We start from the raw sequence: 19,290 nt of genomic DNA on the forward strand, positions 1-19,290 counted from the left end.
GATCAGATTAAAAAATAATAAATAAACAAACGAAGCCTGGGGCGCAGTATCAACGCCCAAGACCAGGCGCCGAAAATTCTAACGCCCAGCTCTGGGCGCTGAAACTCAGCTCCAGGCAGAACGAGTAAAAAAGAACGCAAAAAAAAGATGCGCAAGGAAAAGATCGATTACCTGCAGTAATAGGGGGCTCCCCTTAAAATATTCAGATTTGGCATCCTTCTTCAGCTCATCCGCACTCAGCAAGCTCTCGGCAACAACCAACGGTATGATAAAATAGCAACTTTCCATCTGGCTAATCAAGGGGATCAACCTTATGTCACCGAACTCACCATTGTTATTCGACAGCAAATAATGATTCAACAAGCAAAATACAAGGGCTCGAATGTTCAATTTTTGTTCGGTCATATTGTTACTAGGTCTAAAATGATGTTTTACAAGCTTTGCCAAATTAACCTCATCACCTACAACAATCTCAGCAAGTGTGTTAGCATCTAGTCCTAGGAAAGCCCCTATGGTTGTTTTACCCTCTTCAATGGTGCCAGGGGTGGCAGGAGTAGCATTAGTAGGATAACCAAGGATCGCGGCAAATTCATCTGGCAAAGGACATATTTCGTTGCCCCGAAAGACAAAAACATGATGATCGGAATCCCAAAAGCTTAGGGATGCATGCAGAAAGTTATAATCAATATTAATTTGTTGTAAGCCTAGGAGTGCCTCTAAGTGGTATTCTTTCAACAAAGCCTTTTCTGTAGGAGTAAGGGCTCGTAGCCAACGTCTAACAGCTCGTTGGAGTAAGAAGGGAGGAATCGACATGACAAAAGCAAGGAGGAATTAAAGCTAAGCAACTACAAGAGAGAAGAAAATTGAGAGTGATAGAAAATAGGGACGTATCTAGCCCCTATATATAGCTGAAGACATCAAGTGACATCCTGATCCCATTCGGAAACGCTAAAGAAATCCGAAAACCAAAAATCGCCTGGAGAGGACTTTCAGCGCCCACGGCTGGGCGCCGAAATAACTAACGCCCTCCTTTGGGCGCTCAAAATGCAGCCCAAGGCCCAGATTTCACAAAACGCGGAACAGGAAAGGACTTAAAACCGTGTCGCTAGACGCGAGGCCCTATTGCAATTAAGATCAATCCCAAAAGCACCTTTAGCACCCAAATACCAAAAAATGAATGTTAAAACTTGGTCAAAACTTAGACTCGTCTCAAGGAATATATGTGTACACTTTTCAAAACAAATATGAGCAAAATAAATATCAAGGTCATTCTTCGAAACACCAAAAAAAAAATATATATTGTTAAGTCGTTGGTTTCTCAAAAAATGAACAATGTTTGTTTGTCAGAAGATTAATCCGGGCCAAGCTAAACCGAATATTATTGGAAAATAAACTTTGTCGCCCGGAAACTAAAGTCGCACTCCACGACTTCGTCAAAATAGCATACCACTATAAAGGTCACTCGCACATACGAGCATGACCCCATACATGATTAAAAGACGTTATAAGCTACGTACCTCTCTTGGCAAAAAAATGACCAACGAGCCCAATTGCTTGGGGGCTCGCGAAAAAATATATACTCCAACAAAGAGTGTGCAAGGCTAAAATCATGTTCCCGGACTACGCTATACACAGTCCCGTGTTTGGATAATCTAAAAAAAAATAGTATTTTTATAAAAAAAAAAAAAATATCGTTAACAGAAATACATGAGTGTGGGCCCACTTATAGGACACACTTAATCAGGGAATATTGCGACCCACCAACAGGTTGTAAACACAAAAGCCCTTCTACATAGGCAAAATGAAAAGAAAGTAAGAAATTCAAAATGGGCTCACCCACCTTCAACAGGTGGGGTCTGCGTCACTAGCCGCGCAGGTCCTCAGTTTTCGAAAAATAAAGTCTTCAAATTTAAAATAGGCTCGCCATCTTCAGCCGGCGGGGTCTGCGTCACAAACCACGTAGGTCCTTATTTTCAAAAAAGCACAAACAAATTTCAAAACAGATTCGTCCACTTCTATCGGACGGGGTGTCCACCCTTAGCGGACAGGTTCGCCATCTTCAGCCGGCGGGGTCTACGTCACAAACCGCGTAGGTCCTTATTTTCAAAACATCAAAACAGATTCGTCCACTTCTATCGGACGGGGCGTCCACCCTCAGCGGACAGGCTCGCCCACCGTCAGCGGGCGGGGTCTGCGTCACTAACCGCGCAGGTCCTTAGTCGCTGCAGCGATAACTTTTTTCGGTTTTCCCTTTTTCCAAAAATTAAAGGATTGGTTTTCCGTTTTTCCAAAAAAGAACGATGTGCTGGATTTTCCTTCGTTTTACGTCCCATAAAAACAAGGGGGTTTTCTCGTTTAGCTAGCCCTGAAAATGAGAATCTTTAAAAACATTTTTACCTCGTGGTTGGGCTTGGCCAGGCCCAATTACACTTTATAGCTTTGATTTCGAAAACATCTGTAGCTACTCCCAATGAAAAAGTGAGGGAGTTTCTACGCCTCTTTAGATACTTCCAATGACAAAGTGAGGAATTTTCTATACTATCCGTTGACAAATCCCAATGACACGTGAGGGATATGTCGACACTTCCAGTGATGACCCTTAAGTCAAATGTTATCACTCGGGGGCTCGTGAGACCCTCGCAAAAGCAGGTCACCATGACTTGTGTGGCGCACTCCGTCTAATACTTTGACCATCGTCTTACTCCAAGACTCAGTCAAAGTGGGGGCTAACTGTAGACACCTACTTTTGTCCCCATTCCCGAAAGGGAAGGTTCGATGATGAGAACATAAATCTCCACTTGACAACGCATCTCCTATAAAATAACGAATCTCAATTCCCCTTTTCATTTCACCCGAAACCTGCTATTTATGGAAACCTGCTAAAAATAGTAACTGCCGTAATGGGTAGTTGTTAAAAGTGGCAAGTCATAAAAGATAGAAACCTTTCAGAATTAGGTGTTGCACTCCAACATAAATCCTAAATGAGATAGAAATTGCGAGAGAGTCCTATTCCTAATACGATTCGAAAATAAGAGTTACGTATTAATTAAAATTCTAACGAGCCTAGAGTTCGTAACGGGCCCAGATGCATTCCATCATAAAATTAATACGCACTAAAAGACTCGATTAAAGTCTCATACACTCCGAATTCTAAGAATCCTAATCTGACAAAGAAACGGCCGAGACCCTATTTTTAACGCCTGGCTCTGGGCGCCGAAATCTTCGGCGCCCAGCCCTGGGCGCTGAAATCACCTGGGACGTGTTCTTTCCTAATTCCTCGTGGATTAGAGTTCTTCAATTCTATCTTTCCACGAACTCTTTTCTATAAATAGGGCCCTAAGTTCGACGTGAAAAAGACACAACACACAATTATTATTCTGAGTATTGACTCTAAACCCCTAAGCCTAAGCCTCACGCTGCAAAACTGATCACGCGTTCTGTCGCAATCGATCCAAACATCGAACAGAACGTATCTTGTCCTATAATTTGAGATTCGTTAAATAAAAGGAGAAATAGCAAAGTCAAAGTGGTTAGTTTTCTGAGAATCGTGACGCACCTCTCAAGGGTGCGTCGTAATGTGTCCCTCTTCCATGGTTTAATTTCTTTCCTCGCCTTTTATGAACTGTTAAACTAATTAAATCTGATTGTTCTATCACGCCTAATAAAGATAATATGTTGGGAAATTGGATTATCATGCTAGGTCCCTTAAAACAATCTAAATCAGATAATCGCGTTCGATCTAGTACTATATGTTGCATATTGTTAAAATCAACTCAGATTAGTTTAATAGTTAACGCATGTCCCTTCAATTATTTATGCTGAGCTAGTAAGGATATCCTGCCTCTGGAGTTATCGAAGAGCGTGTACTCCTCTCGGTAGTTACAGTCCCCCGAACCCTCAATCTCTACCTTGCGGGTGTATGTTGAGAGATCCCCACACCAGGGATCACAAGGGAACGGTCGTCGTGGTCAAACATAATTGCACTCCCTTTATGTCACGATAACCGGGTTTTGTCAGTTTTTCTCATTGTCGTTAAAAACTGAATGGCGACTCCTATATTACTAGTCAATTGGGTGTAAACTCACAGGAAATCCAATTACACTTGATTTGACAAAAAGAAACGTCACACCCACGAGGGACAAGGTCACGCATTAGCCTCGTGCTTTTTCGACCCCCTCACAATTGTCAATCATGTTGTTCAATATTTATGCATGTATGGTTTGTTTCACATGCAAGGGATGGATTATTTATTTGTATGCTATTGTACGGGATGTCTAGCATACTTTTGAGCCAATTCTTCGTGCCTCGTTGCACTATTTTTTTTACCACATGTGAAGGGTTCGCTCACGTAAGCCACCGCACATGTAGGGTTCGGTTGGGAATATTTTGTATGAAATAAATTAGGATTTGTCGTGCAAGGGCACAACCCTCATGTTAATAGGCATGATGTGGAATCTCACCTTTTTGTGAGAAGGAACTTGGTAGTAATTTCACTACGTCTGGATTTATTGATCACAAGTCCTAAAGGATTAAAATGAGACTGTTTTGGTTGTTGTTTATTAAATGTATGTTTGTTTGAGTCTCGAGTTCTCCTTAATAAAATATTAATAAACGTAAAGGGCAACCAGAACAAGCTTCAAAACTCTTGGAACGTATATACCTTGAGTATGAACAATGGGGGGAGACTTGCCGGAAAGCTTGATCTCCTACTAATGATACAAGACGTTGTTTCATTTAAATTATGCGCTGGAATTCCGTCGGTATGGCCCGACACTCGGTATGGTCCGATATTATTATTTATTATTTGGTGTTTGGTGGGCTCCCAACACCCTTCCTTTATGGAATATTCTTTTGGCCCATTCGAAGCTTATTCTAATTAAATTGTGAGTCAAGAGTCGAGTCTTGTATTCATGATTCGTTTGTTATTTATTAAATGGATTTTGCATGTTGATTAGTACTTTAGCGAGTGATGCATGTCTATAGTTTTATTTCACTCTAGCCTTGTAAGTACTCATCTTTTGCTGACTACGTGCTTTGTGTCTTTTGGTCATGGCCTTCGCCTTAATGACCCTATGATGATCCACCATTTGCACTTGCATTGTTGGGGAGTAGATTAATTTAGCAGGTTGGTAGATCAAAGTACGATCGAAATCATGTAGCTTGGGATGGTTGAGAGAGTTGCATTCTTTTGTGCTTTGAAACTATTTCAAATTATACTTTAATTATGTTTTGGAGTTTATGGATTTTTAATACTTTGGTTTTGGTCCGTTATGGTTCCAACTTGTAGGAGGCCTCAATAAATATTATTTATAATTGTTTGAAAGTGAGTTAACATTAAATTCCGCTGCGTAATTCTGGTAATAGCCTTAACCGTTATCACGGTGGCGGTAATACTTTAGTAATTTCCTTTATTTTAAGTTGGAAAATGGTTTTATAAAAGCAAGGAATTATTAGGGTGTTACAAAGTGGTATACTAGAGCTTAGTTTCATTCCTTCTTTGTAGTAAGCAATACTACAAAGTGGTAATCGGAGACTAATGCTTCTTTGTAGTAATTCATACTACAAAGTGGTATTTGCGGAACTTTAGGATTTTTAAATATTATTTTCCTAAAGTCAAAACGTATTATTTTGAGTACTCAATATTTTAAAGGTCAAATACCAATTATTTTGTGTCGTTTGAAATGAGTTGAAAAAAAAGTCGGATTATTATTTAATTTAATTAAATTTTTTCCTAATTTTTTTTTACTCAAAAATTTTGAATTAAATTCGAAATATTTTAATTATTTTCGGATTTTCTTATTTATTTATTTATTTATTTATTTATTCGAATATTTTTTTCGAATTTATTTTTTCAAATTTTCGGATTTTTCTTTTTATTATCCGAAATTTATTTATTTAATTAATTAATAATTCTTATTAATTTTCGATTTTAATTTTAATAATTTCAACTAAGTTAGGAGTTATTTCTTAATTAATTTCGAAAATTAATATTACTTCCAAGTGAGGAATGGGTAGATTAAGAAGGGTATATTTAGACTAAGTGTGCATTTAATCTAAGTATGCAATTTAATCAAGTGTTTATGTGATTATGCCTTGATTTTGTGACCTTTTAATTAAGATTGATCATGTTTTATGTTGCTTTATGTGATTATTTGCATCACGATTCATGATTATGCATGTACTTGTGCATTGAAATTGTATGGCTCCACGAACTATTTATTGTATCCTTGGGGGTTGAATTTTTTGGGAACTCGATTAGTGAGACTCTTAAGTGTGTGTTTTTTTTAGGACTTAAGAATGTTGCCTTCAAAGTTTTCCAATCTAGGACAGTTAGAGAACCTTGATAGTGAGACTCCATATGTGTATGTGAAGAAGATTGAGCTTGCATACAACTATTTTGGGACGCTTAAGAATTGCCACATTTGAGGAAAATTGGTGTTATGCCTGAGATGATTGTATATTGTTTACCCCATAGTACACCTTATATAGAGCTTAAGCATAAGTTCAGTGATATACATTTTGAGAATGATACACCTAGTTGGAGGAAGTATTGTATTGTAGATGGTAGATGAAGGTATGATACTGAGGTTATGACTACTATCATTGAATTAGCAGAAAGGTGCTATGAAGATGGTATGCTTGCTATGGGATTAGGTCTAGGTGACATAGATGACGATAGAGTATGAAATGGAAGAAAATGAGAAATTGAATGATTATGGTGAAGTTGTTGAGGTTGAAAAATCCGAATCCAGTGGTTCATGAATCTACTACTGAGTTGTCTAGTGGCTTTGAAGTAGAACCAAAAGATAATAATGAGGTTAATAGAGTGTCACAACTGGATGATGAGGTTATAGATAAATATTCTGATCGGGAAGATAACATGGATGATCTTAATGATCAAGAATTTACTCCAAAACAATACAAGGAAAGAGATGATCGTCGTGATGACATTAGTCTTTAAAGAACTGTAATCCTTAGTTATTTATTTTGTTGATTAATAAAGTAGCAAAGCTACTATATATTTATGGTTATTATCTCAATTATGGTTTGGAGAAATAAAAGCAATGTTATTGATGGATGTAAGGCCTTTTCATTGAAGTATTAATAAAAGCATTGAATTCCTTTTGTTATCTCTTGAGTTCAAATCTCGATTAAAAGTTTCGTGGGTATCGCAAAGGGATTATGTGTTTCATTTCTCGAATTGATTATTAACTAAGTGCATCGTGGTTATTTGCCACTTAGCTATGTGGTTCGAACAAGTCAAGGGGGTGGCTAGTAGGTGGCTCCACTTTCCCCATCATGTTCGAAATTATATGCATTGTTGCAAAATAATTTGATTGGTTTTTTGGTCTGTAACCTTAGCGTTGTCCATGTCAAACCCAGTCATTAAAGTGAGTCTTGCATGAGTAAGGAATAGCCAATGTTGTTAGGCAACTAGCCGCAGTACTTTAGGACCTAGAAGAGACTAGGCAAAATTCAATTAATGACCCTGCTAGGGGAATGTTCAAGATGGTAGTCCAGAGTAATCTTCCGTTGTACCAAGGGGAGTCTCACCCAAGTGTACTGGAGAACTGGCTTAGAAAGTTTGATAAATTGATGGTTGTTGTAAACTATCCAGTGAACCTTAGGGTTAATAGTGTTGTGTATTATCTTATGGGAGAAACTGATTTGTGGTGGCAAGGGTGTGAGAACGCTTTGAGAGCTACACCTGGATTTGGATGGGAATCATTCAAAGATGCCTTAAGAATCAAATGTTACTAACCGTACTTGAAAAAATACAGAAAGCCCAAGAATACATTGAGCTAAGGATGCATGGGGTAGTTGTGACGGAATACTATTTTAAGTAATAGAATTGTCTAGATTTGCACCTGAAGTGGTGGCAACGGAGGAGCTTAGGGCTCAAAGGTTTGAAAATAGATTGTCAAATGGATTTGCAGTTGTTACTATCTAGAGAGACCTTTAATTCTCTAGATACCCTATATATATGGAAAGGCTGCTCATCTGTATGGACTACAGGTGAGGAAGATCATGATTGAAAGTGAAGCTGGAAAAAAAAGAGAAAGGATGTTGGAAACTAGACTCATTGAAATACCCATAGTTATAGCAACTGGTAGCATAGTAAAATGTACCAAGATTCACAGGAGTGTGCCTCTGACCATAACCAAAACCATTTTCCTTTCTAACCTGATTGAGTTTGAATTAGGGGAGTTGGATGTAATTTTAAGTATGGATTGGTTAGCCATGTTCAAAGGCAAGACTGACTGTGAGTAACGAAAAGGTTCATTTGAGATCTATCTTAGGTAAAGTAGTATCCTACCGTCGTTTTGGTAAGCCTAGAAACATAGGAACCATCACGGTAATGGAACTCGTGAAGTTAATCCATAAGGGAAATCCAGTATTCTTATGCAATGTGAGAGACCTCGATAAGGAAGTTAAGGATAAACTTGAGGACATTACAGTTACGAATGAATTTCTAGATGTGTTTCCGGACGAGATCCCGGGAATACCTCATAATCAATCTATTGACTTTACTATTGACTTAGCACCTGAAAATGCACCTATTTCGAAAGCTCCATATAGAATAACTCCAGAAGAAGTGAGTGAGTTGAAGGGTACATTTGAGGAATTTTTGGAGAAAATTTATATTATACCAAGTATAGCACAATGGGAGCATAAGTTGTGTTTGTGAAAAGAAGGACAGGAGTATGAGACCCTGTATAGCCTGTAGGGAAACCAATGAGGTCATAATTGAGAGAAAAGTATCCTTGCCTAGGATAGACACCTATTTTGACCAATTTAAAGAAGCAGGAATTTTCTTGAAGATTGAATTGTGATCAGGTTATCATCAATTGAGAATTACGGATAACGATATACCAAAGGATGCATTTAGGACAAGATACGGTTATTATGAGTTCACTATTATGCCATTTGGGTTGGCCAATTCACCTAAAATATTCATGGACTTGAAGAATCGTGTGTTCCATGTATTTATGGATAAGTTTATAGAGGTTTTCATAGATGATATCTTGGTGTATTCGAAGAGCAATAAAGAGCATGTTGGAAATTTTGGGTCTATGTTAAGTACACTTAGGGATAACCAGTTCTATCCAAATTACCAATGTGTGAATTCTGGATGGAGAATGTCACATTTTGGGGTATCTAGTGTCTAAAGAAGAAGTTGTAGTGAACCTTGCAAGATTAAAGCTGTTAGGGAATGACCTACACCAAAGAGAGTCACTGAAATTTGAAGTTTTCTTAAGTTTAGCTGGATATTATAGACTCTTTGTGCAAGACTTGTCTAGAATACCCAAACCAATGACTACCTTGATGAAGAAAGAAGCTAAGTTTGAGTGGAATGAGAATTGTGAGGAAGCATTCCAAGCTCTAAATATGCGTTTGACAACCGTGTCAGTGTTAACTCTACCAGATGGAAATGATACCTATAATGTGTATAGTGATGCATCAAGGAATGGTTTAGGGTGTGTATTGATGCAGAACGGGAAGGTTATTGTCTATGCATCAAGGAAATTAAAACCGTATAAACCTAAGTACCCTACCATGTCATAGAGCTAGCAGCCATGTTGTTTGCATGGATGAGATTAAGGAGAATCAAATTGGAGAGGTTAACTTGGAGCGAATCAAGGAAAAGATTTCGCAAGGGAAGGAAATAGATTTTAAAATCCATGTTGATGAAAGTTTTAGGCACAAAGGAAGGTGGTGTGTGCCTCAAATGTGCGAAGAGTTAAAGAAAAACTTATGAGAGAAGGTCATAATACACCATATTCTGTTCACCCAGGTGGTGACAAGTTGTATAAGGATCTGAAAAATGTTTATAAATGACCAAGAATGAGGAATGAAGTAGCTGAGTTGTGGCAAGATGTTTGACTTGTCAGAAAGTTAAGATTGAGCATAGGATACCTCAGGGAAAGGTCCAACCTTTAGAGATTCCAAGTTGGAAGTGGGACTGTATCTCAATGAACTTTGTCACGTGTTTACCCAAGTCAAAGTTAGGAAATGACACCAATTGGGTTGTGGTAGATAGACTGACCAAGCCATCAGTGTTTATACCAATGAAGGAGACCTAGAAAGATTGAGCAACTTGCTAAAGCCTACATTAAGAATGTGGTGAGGTTACATGGAGTTCCTAAGGATATCGTATCAGATAGAGATTCAAGGTTTCTTTCGAATTTCTGGAAAAGTGTGCAGAAGAGATTTGGTACGACATTGAAAATGAGTATAGCCTTCCACCCAGCCACATATGGACAAACTGAAAGGACTATCCAAACCCTGGAAGACATGCTTCGGGCATGCGTCATTGATTTCCAAGGAAGTTGGGAAGATAGCCTAGATTTGATTGAGTTTTCCTATAACAATAGCTATCACGCTAGTATTGGAATGGCACCATTTGAGGCCTTGTATGGAAGGAAATGTAGAAGTCCACTATGTTGGAGCGACGTCAGTAAGACAATGGTGTTAGGACCTCAAATGATAGACACAATGAACCAAATTAGAACTATTCAATCAAAGATTCAAGTAGCGCAAGATCGCTAAAAGAGCTATGCATACTTGACAAAAGTTTCCAGTGGGTGACAAATTGTTACTCCAAGTTTCACCAATGAAAGATGTGATAAGATTTGCCAAGAAAGGGAAGCTTAGCCCAAAGTATATAGGCCCATATGAAATCCTAGAATGGATAGGAAAGGTAGCTTATAGACTAGCCTTACCCATGGACCTGCATAGAGTGCATAATGTGTTTCATATATCTCAATTGAGAAAGTATGTTCCGGATAAGTCACATGTGTTGCAACCGGAAACCATAGAATTAGACCAAAATTTATATTTCAAGGAAAGACCAGTCAAAGTCCTGGATTGTAAAGTCGTAATACACGAACTAAGGGTGTTAAAATTGTGAAAGTTTTGTGGTCTAATGAAGTTTTGTGGTCCAGGGAATCTGAGGACGATATGAGAAAGTATCCCTAGCTATTTCCCGAGGGTAGTTGAGTTACGGGGTCGTAACTCGTTTCTTTTAAGGGGGGTAGAGTGCGGTAGAATTTCGCGCATTTACCTTATTTTCCCTTATTTTGTGCTTAATTTAGTGCCTTCTATGGAAATTGCACTTCATATTATCATGTTAAATTACTTAAAGAGTACAGCAACTAAAATATTTTTGCAAAGAAAACGCAATAAATTCTCATAAAGTCTCAAGTTTTGATTTCAAATTGTGATTTCCGTGCCCAAGTTTCGGGACGAAACTTCTTTTAAGGAGGGTAGACTGTAATACCTCGTATTTTTCTGTATTTATAAATATATTTTATTATATTTATAAAGCATTTTATGATTTTTAGAATTTATTTCGCATTTAAATATTATTTAAATGCATTTTTAATTAATTAGAATATTTATTATTTTAATTAATTTCAAAACGAATTTATTATTTCAAGTTGAGAAATTAATTGGATTTCAAAAGTAAAACGATTTTAAATGAATCTAGCCCAATTCAATTTCAAGTTCAAGTCCAAACAAATTAAAGCAAGCCCAGCTTATGTTTTATGAAGCCCGTAAGGGAATCCTAAAGCCTAACCCATCTTTGAGTTTCCTAAAGCCTATAAATATAGGTGCTCACCCTCAAAATCGCTCTCTATTATTCATTAAACCTAAAAGTAAAACCCTAACCTAAATTCCTCTTTCTTTCGTCGAACTTATGTTTGGCCGTTTTTCACCTATTTCCGTTCGTTTTCAGAAAATGGTTTCTTCTTCAAAGTTGTAGATCTCAAAAAGTTCTCGAACTTTTATTCAAGAATCAATCGATTCCGAGTTATAGATTAAATGTTATGAGCATTCTAAATTACTGCTGCAGTATTTCACTTTTCTCTTTCTCTCCTTGCCCGTCGCCCCTAACCCGAGCACTCAGCACGAGCGCTGCTGCTCGTTGCTGCACCCCGTGCCTTCGAGCACCATCCGTAGCACTCCCTTGCTGCGTTGCTCGTGCTTTGTCCCTCACACTCCCTCTCTCGCCCTCGTCGTTGCAACCTACCCGCACAGCCACACCTTGCGTGTTCACTACAAAATAAAGTCATTTTAGCAACACTTCAAATTTGTTGTTATTTTGAAGAAATCCGTTTCTAAGTCTAGTTAGCAACGGATTGGAAACGAAAAATAATGGTTACTAAAACGCTGGTTGCCATATGATATTAGCAACTAAATCCCAAATTATTTTGTTGCCATTTTGCATCCATGGAATATGGTTTCCATATTGGTTACCATTGCCAGGAATACGTTGAATACGTTGCCAGCCCTAGCAACGGATTCTTTACTTTGGTTGCTACAAATAGCAACGAACTATTAACAAACCGTTGCCACATCTAGCAATAACTTATTAACATTGGTTGCTAAAAATAACAACAAATTAAACATTAGTTTCTAAAAAAAGGGCAACGAATATTTATTTTAGTTTCTAATAGGAGAAACAAATTATTTATTTGGTTGCTAATAGTAGCAACAAAAAAAAAATTTGCTTGCTAACAATGGCAACAAATTTATTTATTTGGTTGCTAACATTAGCTACAAATTATTTATTTATGTTGTAAATAATGGCAACAAATTATATATTTGGTTGCTAACATTAGCTATTAAACTAGCAACAAAATTTGCACTGGATATTTTTTGGTTGCCAAACCTAGCAACAAAATATTTTTTCTATTGCTTTATTTACTGCTCTATTTTCAAATTCTGAAATAAATTCAAATCAAATTTATTGATGCAATATTTACAACAACGAATAAATAATAAAAAATTTCATTAAAAATCAATTCAAACCCTACAAAAGAAGTTTCATCCCAACAAAATTGCATAGATATGCAATATATAACCTGTAATCCCCTAAATATAAGAATTGTTTACCTACTTTCACTAGAAAAAAAAAAAAACTCTACGCAAAACTAATTGTCCAAATGTGTTTCAATCAACAAGCGAAAAATAACACAAAGCAAAGCAATTTCTTCTAATAAGCATTCAAGATTGGCGCAAAATGACATTTTCAGTTAGGAAAAGAATCTGAGCTTGCATAGCCTTCATAGCATCTGTTGTTTCTTTAAGCTGTTTTGTTGTTTCATCAAGCTTTTTTTCTGTTTCACTGAGCTTCGTTGTTGTTTCAACTAGGACTACCTTTGTTTCTTCAATCTCCTTTGCTTGTTCCAAATTTTTCGAAGAGAGTTGTTCAACATTACTTGTCAAATTAGTCACTAGCTCATTCCGCACTTTCTTTAAACTTGGGTCGTTGTTTGGTTTCACATAAAAGTTGTCAGTAGCATTTCCAAGACCATACACTCTCCCATTCTTCCGTCCACCTAAGGCTTCCAAAAACAACTCGTTCTCTGTTTTAGGATTCTCGTCCTCCAAGTTGGTAGATTTCTTGCTTTTGAAAATCACTCTGCCAAAAAGGTGAAAATATGTAATTTTTTATCATTTTCTGTCACAAAGGCATATGTGCATTAAATTAAATAAGTAGGAACTCACCCAAACTTTTCGTGACGTCTCGTCCACGAATTCACCATTCTCTTTAGCATGGCCTTTGTAATACACCTCGGATGGAGTAGGCGGACGCAACAACTTTTTCTCCTGGTCATTTCAAGAAAATCATATAAATATACAAGTTTTCAAGAAGTTGATCTGCCAATTTGACAATCATCTCAAATTGTAGTCAGATATCTTATATGAAACAGGAAAGAAAATAATTTATATATCACACTAGGATAACTCCATGGTATTTTATTTGGTTTCAAGCTGAGCAGCTGAGGATAAGTTAAAGGCAGAACAAAATTATATGAATACAATCAAGTATACACAAGCCTACTGATAGGCTTGCTACTTCAGATTCATAGCCTAGCCTATCTGCCTCATAGCTCTAGCACTTCAGATTCATAGCTCATATTATAACTGATTGCAGGGGACACTCGTTTAAGGGATGCAAACAAACAAACTTGCTGATCTAATGGCTATAAATACGAGAGTAGAGAATACAGAGCAGAATGTAACAATTATATGTCAGCAGCCACGTTTTTATTGTATAACACTTTATCGCAGATCTGAGGATTAAGCGAATTGTGCGCAGTTCTTAGACATTAAGCATTCCCCAGATGACAAAGAATAATAACACATTCATGATGAGGAAAAATATTAGAGAAAGTTTGTCCATTTGTCATCAGTTTGGCAGTTATGTTCTGGATGCACAGATTTGATGGAGACATACAATTTACAGCAGTGATGATACCAACAATGAATCACAATAAATTTCAAAGAGGCCTCGGTGCTTAGCCTCGTGAGGAATTCCAAAGGGGTCAATGAGCTCATCATTTACAACCTGATGTTAGAGGATAAGGTATGAAAGCAACCATATTCGCAGAAAGAAGAGATGTAATTAACAATATGTATATGCATTAACATTTACTTGCACTTTATATTTAGAGTACAGTATGCTGATAAAATGAGTGATCCGCATCAAAGCTACTATTAACATGAAAAGATAGAAATTCAGTAGGCATGACAAAATAGGATAAGCTGAAATGTGGAGAACTAAAGAGTTCTCCTGGTCTGATATCCCATGTATAGAAAATCTAATCATAGATGGCATGTTGTCAGCAAATGCCGTTGCCTTCTGTCGCTGCTTTTAGAAGACTCTTCAATGATTTTCCTGATATATCCTGATTTGTAGGAAGTTTCTCCAAGTCTGAGATTTACATGAGTGGTACTGATCTTAACACTAATGAGATTTACATGAGTGGTATTAATCTTGACACTAATGATCATCTTCACAATCTTATTAGTTATACTAAGGTGATTTACATGTGTTTTCAGCCATTTTCTTCCAGATCCCTAAAGCTGTTTTGCACCAGATAAATTGTTACAGTCTGGTCGATGGTTCTACTCATACTTAAAAGTTAGTTCCCTATTAGCTAGGTCAGGTCACTCAACCAATCAAATATAGTGGCCTTAATTTCAAGAGAGTACCCGTGTGGAACAGCGTGTACTCTTTCCTAGCTCATATGATTACTGTGGGTCTGTGGCCCTGTGGATGTAAACCAGGTTTGAAAGCACTTGGTGCAAAGGCAAGTATCTTGATCTGTTTGGCAACTCAAAGTGTCAACATCCTACCATGGAACTAGGGATCTATTATAACCTAGAGATGAACTAATTCCTGCAGGGAGGGTGACTTGCAATTGCGGAGAAGGTGAATCTAGAATAAGGTGGTCCCAGAACATTTCTTACGCCCAGACTGTAATCTCATACAGTGTTCCAACCGGTGTTTTACTGCTTACTCTTAAGAAGATGGTAATAACCCAATCACTCCATACCCACCACCACTCCCTCCCCCCTCCCCCCAAAAAACTAGCAGTTCAAGTATCAACTTCACCTTGGAGCACATATAATCTCAATCTGATCACCTAGACTAAGCTGAACTTCAACATATATCGGGACCATTTGTGGAATTAGAGGAACCCTTCTTCGACGTCCTCAGGCCTACCCACTCTTCAAACCTAAATATTCTGTTTGTAAGGAAAGTTAGGATGAAAGGAAACTATTTATAAGAAAGTTAGGATGAAAGGAAAAGTGTAATATAACAATCAAAAAAAAAGTAATGGATTTACTTTGGAAAAAGATTAGAGAAAGTAGCTAGTTGCTGTTAGTATTACAGTTAGATTATAACAATTATATATTTGTCCTCTCAGTGTTGGACGTATGTTACTTCTATCACTCAGAGTTTCAGAAAGGTTTTTGATAAATCCTCGATAAAACAATATAAATGGGGGTTTTCCATCTATGCATCTGTTAAAAACTGATTCTGCATAATAAACATTTCCTGTTAACACATAAACCTGACGAGAATAGTCTCTTGAGTTCATAACCATGGAATAAACAGATCAAAATCAGATTTATATATGATCATGTTTTTTCTTTGATGTAACAGGTGGATTTGGGTCTTATCTTTTGGGATTGATCAAGAAGACTTATGAGTTAGCAGGAGTTAACATGGAAGGGAATTCTCCAGCAAGTTATAAGGATTTGAAAGTTGGATGGATGACTGCTTATCTTTTTCTAGTCTGTTTTGTTGGTCTGTTTGTGTTGATCCCTTTAAGGAAGGTAAAAAGGGTGCATTTGTTTTTGGCTTAACAGGAGTTAGCAGGAGTTAACATGAGTAAAGGAGATTCTTGGAAACTCTAAATCTTTCGGCAGTATGGTGGTTGGCGTGTTTTGATTTCATAGAATAACAAGGAAACGTTACAGACTTGACTTGAGATGCAAGTAGGCACTGAATTGAGATGCGAGTAGGCACTGAATACTGAAATATTGATAGAATCAGGCAGTGGATCAAGCACTGAATCAAGAAGTGGATGATTTGACTTTACGACATATAAACCAACAATCAGAAAAATGACTATAAAGATTCACAAATCATCCCAAATCACATGAATTCAATTTCCTATACATGAAGAAAATAGGTCCATGATTAAACGGGAGGAGAAGAATACGGACACCACATACTGCAGTCAGAATTCCAAAACAACCTACTTGATCACCCATTATTCAACCACCGAGAAAGCAACTGCATGACCATTGAAAACAAAACAAAGAACTCCTCCAGCTAAAATAATCAGTAAGTCACCAAATACTGAATATTGATAGAATCAGGCACTGATTTGTGAATGCTAATTAAAAAATTCGAAACAGCAACAAACAGAAGTAGATAAGCAAACTGAAGTTCAGAACTTAGCAGACCAAGTTTATCAGAACAACAGCTAAAAGATCAACTAATTGTGCCACAAGGCCGGACATTCGGAACAGTAGCAACAGGTATAAACTTAGAATGGCATGCACGAAGCAGATACATCAGGCAGATCATTAGATAATGAATTCAAGTTGAATATGTGGTAGAAGACATACCAGTTCAATCCTAATTTGCTCAGATGATTTAGATCCTTGGCAATGGATAGGAGTTGCTTTTCCGGGCTTCTTTCTGTTAATAGAACATTGATCAGATTTCTTTTTGAAGGCCTCAGTTGCTCTCAACGCTGCAAGTCGTTTCCTAATGCTTGGGTGACACCATTTAGCACGGTAGCCTTTCGTCCTAAACATCTTACACACTACACCCGAAAGCCGCCTAGAACACTTTTGTCGCCATCCTTTCTTTACCATTATAGCCATCGAAGGATCCCAAGAGAACTTTGTCTTTTATTAAGCATGAAAGAACCAATTGTTATACTAAGGACCCTAAAATTCAAATGAAAGAAACAAAGTAGCCTCATGTACATTCCCGTAAACTATCAGAGAATGCAACTGATAGTAATTATGATGATGATGATGAACACAACAACAATAACAGTGGTAGTAGTCTTGTGAGGCAGGTATGACAGTACAGAGGCAAACAACTTAGAAAAATAACAGATCAGAAAGCAGCAGCACATCCAGCATAGTCAACATTGGCCTTAACACACAAGTCAACGTTTCAGGTAGAAACCAGTAGAACATTACTGAACACAGCAACAAACAGAACTAGATCAACAAACTGAGGTTCAGAACTTAGCAGAATGTGAATTTGAACACCAAATAGTAAATCTAAACACACATCATAAACTTAAGAAGATAGACTGATTCAGATTCCCGCACTCCCAAGAACATGCTCGAAAAAGTTAACAACTGACCAACCAGCAATCCTAGCTCCAATGAACTTGTTACTTGCCACTCTATGGACTGTCTAATGCAAGTCTAATCTAACACACTAAACTTACAAATCCAGCAAGAATCTAAGCTCCAACATATTGGCAAGGCAAATTCGAATCCTAACAAAGTGCAACGATTTTCAGAGCACTGCTCAGCCAACTAAACACTTATTACAATTTCGCTTCTGAAAATCTACTATTGGAACTAGCAACTGTAGACTAAAACCCAACTCAAATATCAAAAAAACAAACTATTGAACTAATTCTTCTAGCCCCCTTAACTAGCAACCTTTTAATTGACCAGAAATACTGTCATGTGCAGGATGCTGTCACACCGCTGTCACACCCCAACCTCCTACCAAACCCCAGCCTCCTACCAAACCCCAGCCGGTAAAAAAGTTGCCCCCACAGACCTCTTCACGCAGGCTAAATCTTGGAACCTGCTCAGATTAATGGTAGTGATATCATCAGGTTTCCATTTGGCAGTGTATCAACCCATCCATTAACACTAATTCAAACACACAACTCAGAAAATCAATTTTAAAAAAAAACAGAGGAACACTCTAACTGAACTTAAATAAATAAATAAATAAAAATGACACAATTTTAATAATTAAGGATAAAAATAAATACCTGGAAACCCACAATTAGCAAAGCAAGACTGGTCGGAATCCCGTATGATGCCACCCGACGATGACAAAGAAAAATAGGAAAATTAGTTGTTAGAATTGAGATAGATTAAACTCGTTTACAGGTTTCTATCCAAAATCATTTGAGTTTAATCCATTCAGAATATCCCTTTTCCTAATTAAATTCAATCAAGAATCAATTCGTTTATCAATTGAAACCTACCCTTTAAAATTTTAAAACCGATTAAACAGAGTAGATGAGGAAGAAGGAGAAGAGTTACGTACCTAATAAGCGCCGGTTCCGGAAGTATCCACGGCGGCGTGAGAGAACGGGATGAGAAAGGAGAAGGCGGGGAGGAGCAATACGGTGAGTTTGTGTTTTTGGTGAATTGCAGACGGTGGTGAGAAACTCAAAGTGATTCCTAGGGCTTTGTGCTAGTTAGTTATTTCATCTCCTTTTTTTTGGAGTTTATCTTTTTAATAACTTAATGTTTTAGGCGGCAATTTTTTTGGAAATTCCGCCAAAATTAAAACTACCTAAAAAGTTATATTTTTAAAATTTGTTTAAAAGATGGTAAAATAATATATTTTCAATGGCAATAAATAAAAATATGGTAATTATTATAAGTTATATAAGTAAATTTTTTTTTATTTTTTTTTGAAGGGAAAGTAAATTAGTTTTCAATCACTAAAATCAGTTTTAATAATATAAAAGAATCTAGTCAAAATCAATAATTTCATGAACGGCTACCCAAGTTCAAAGTATAATTAAAAACAAGTTCAAATAAGTTTGCATAAATTCAAGTGAGTAATCGTTTGAAAAGATATGTAAGACTAAGTTTCACTAATAATATTTGAATTTCCATGTTTGAGATATTTGAATTTCATTTGTAAATATTGGTCACTATGAAAAACTAAGGACTCTAGATCAATCAAATGAATCATAA

At 37.0% G+C, this 19,290-nt stretch overlaps 1 protein-coding gene across 3 annotated transcripts; it reads right to left on the reverse strand.

Annotated features, from left to right (window-relative positions):
- Window positions 1-12,779: 12,779 nt before the first annotated feature.
- Window positions 12,780-18,775, reverse strand: LOC110779931 (uncharacterized). 3 transcript variants are annotated; one of them, XR_008930513.1, is made up of 5 exons: window positions 18,629-18,775; window positions 18,348-18,375; window positions 16,939-17,525; window positions 13,516-13,617; window positions 12,780-13,429 (listed from the first exon to the last, which is right to left on the reverse strand). XR_008930513.1 is itself a non-coding variant. In XM_056840318.1 (5 exons), exons 3-5 carry the CDS (start codon window positions 17,197-17,199, stop codon window positions 13,379-13,381), a joined length of 414 nt encoding a protein of 137 aa, XP_056696296.1. In that variant the 5' UTR covers window positions 17,200-17,223; window positions 18,348-18,375; window positions 18,629-18,775; the 3' UTR covers window positions 12,780-13,378. The 3 variants fall into 3 exon arrangements, 1 of the variants encoding a protein (XP_056696296.1); XR_008930512.1 differs by having other exon boundaries at window positions 16,939-18,154; XM_056840318.1 differs by having other exon boundaries at window positions 16,939-17,223.
- Between the last annotated feature and the right edge of the window lie 515 nt (window positions 18,776-19,290).

Source organism: Spinacia oleracea, chromosome 3 (genome assembly GCF_020520425.1).
Source record: "Spinacia oleracea cultivar Varoflay chromosome 3, BTI_SOV_V1, whole genome shotgun sequence".
NCBI classification, from domain to species: Eukaryota; Viridiplantae; Streptophyta; class Magnoliopsida; order Caryophyllales; family Amaranthaceae; genus Spinacia; species Spinacia oleracea.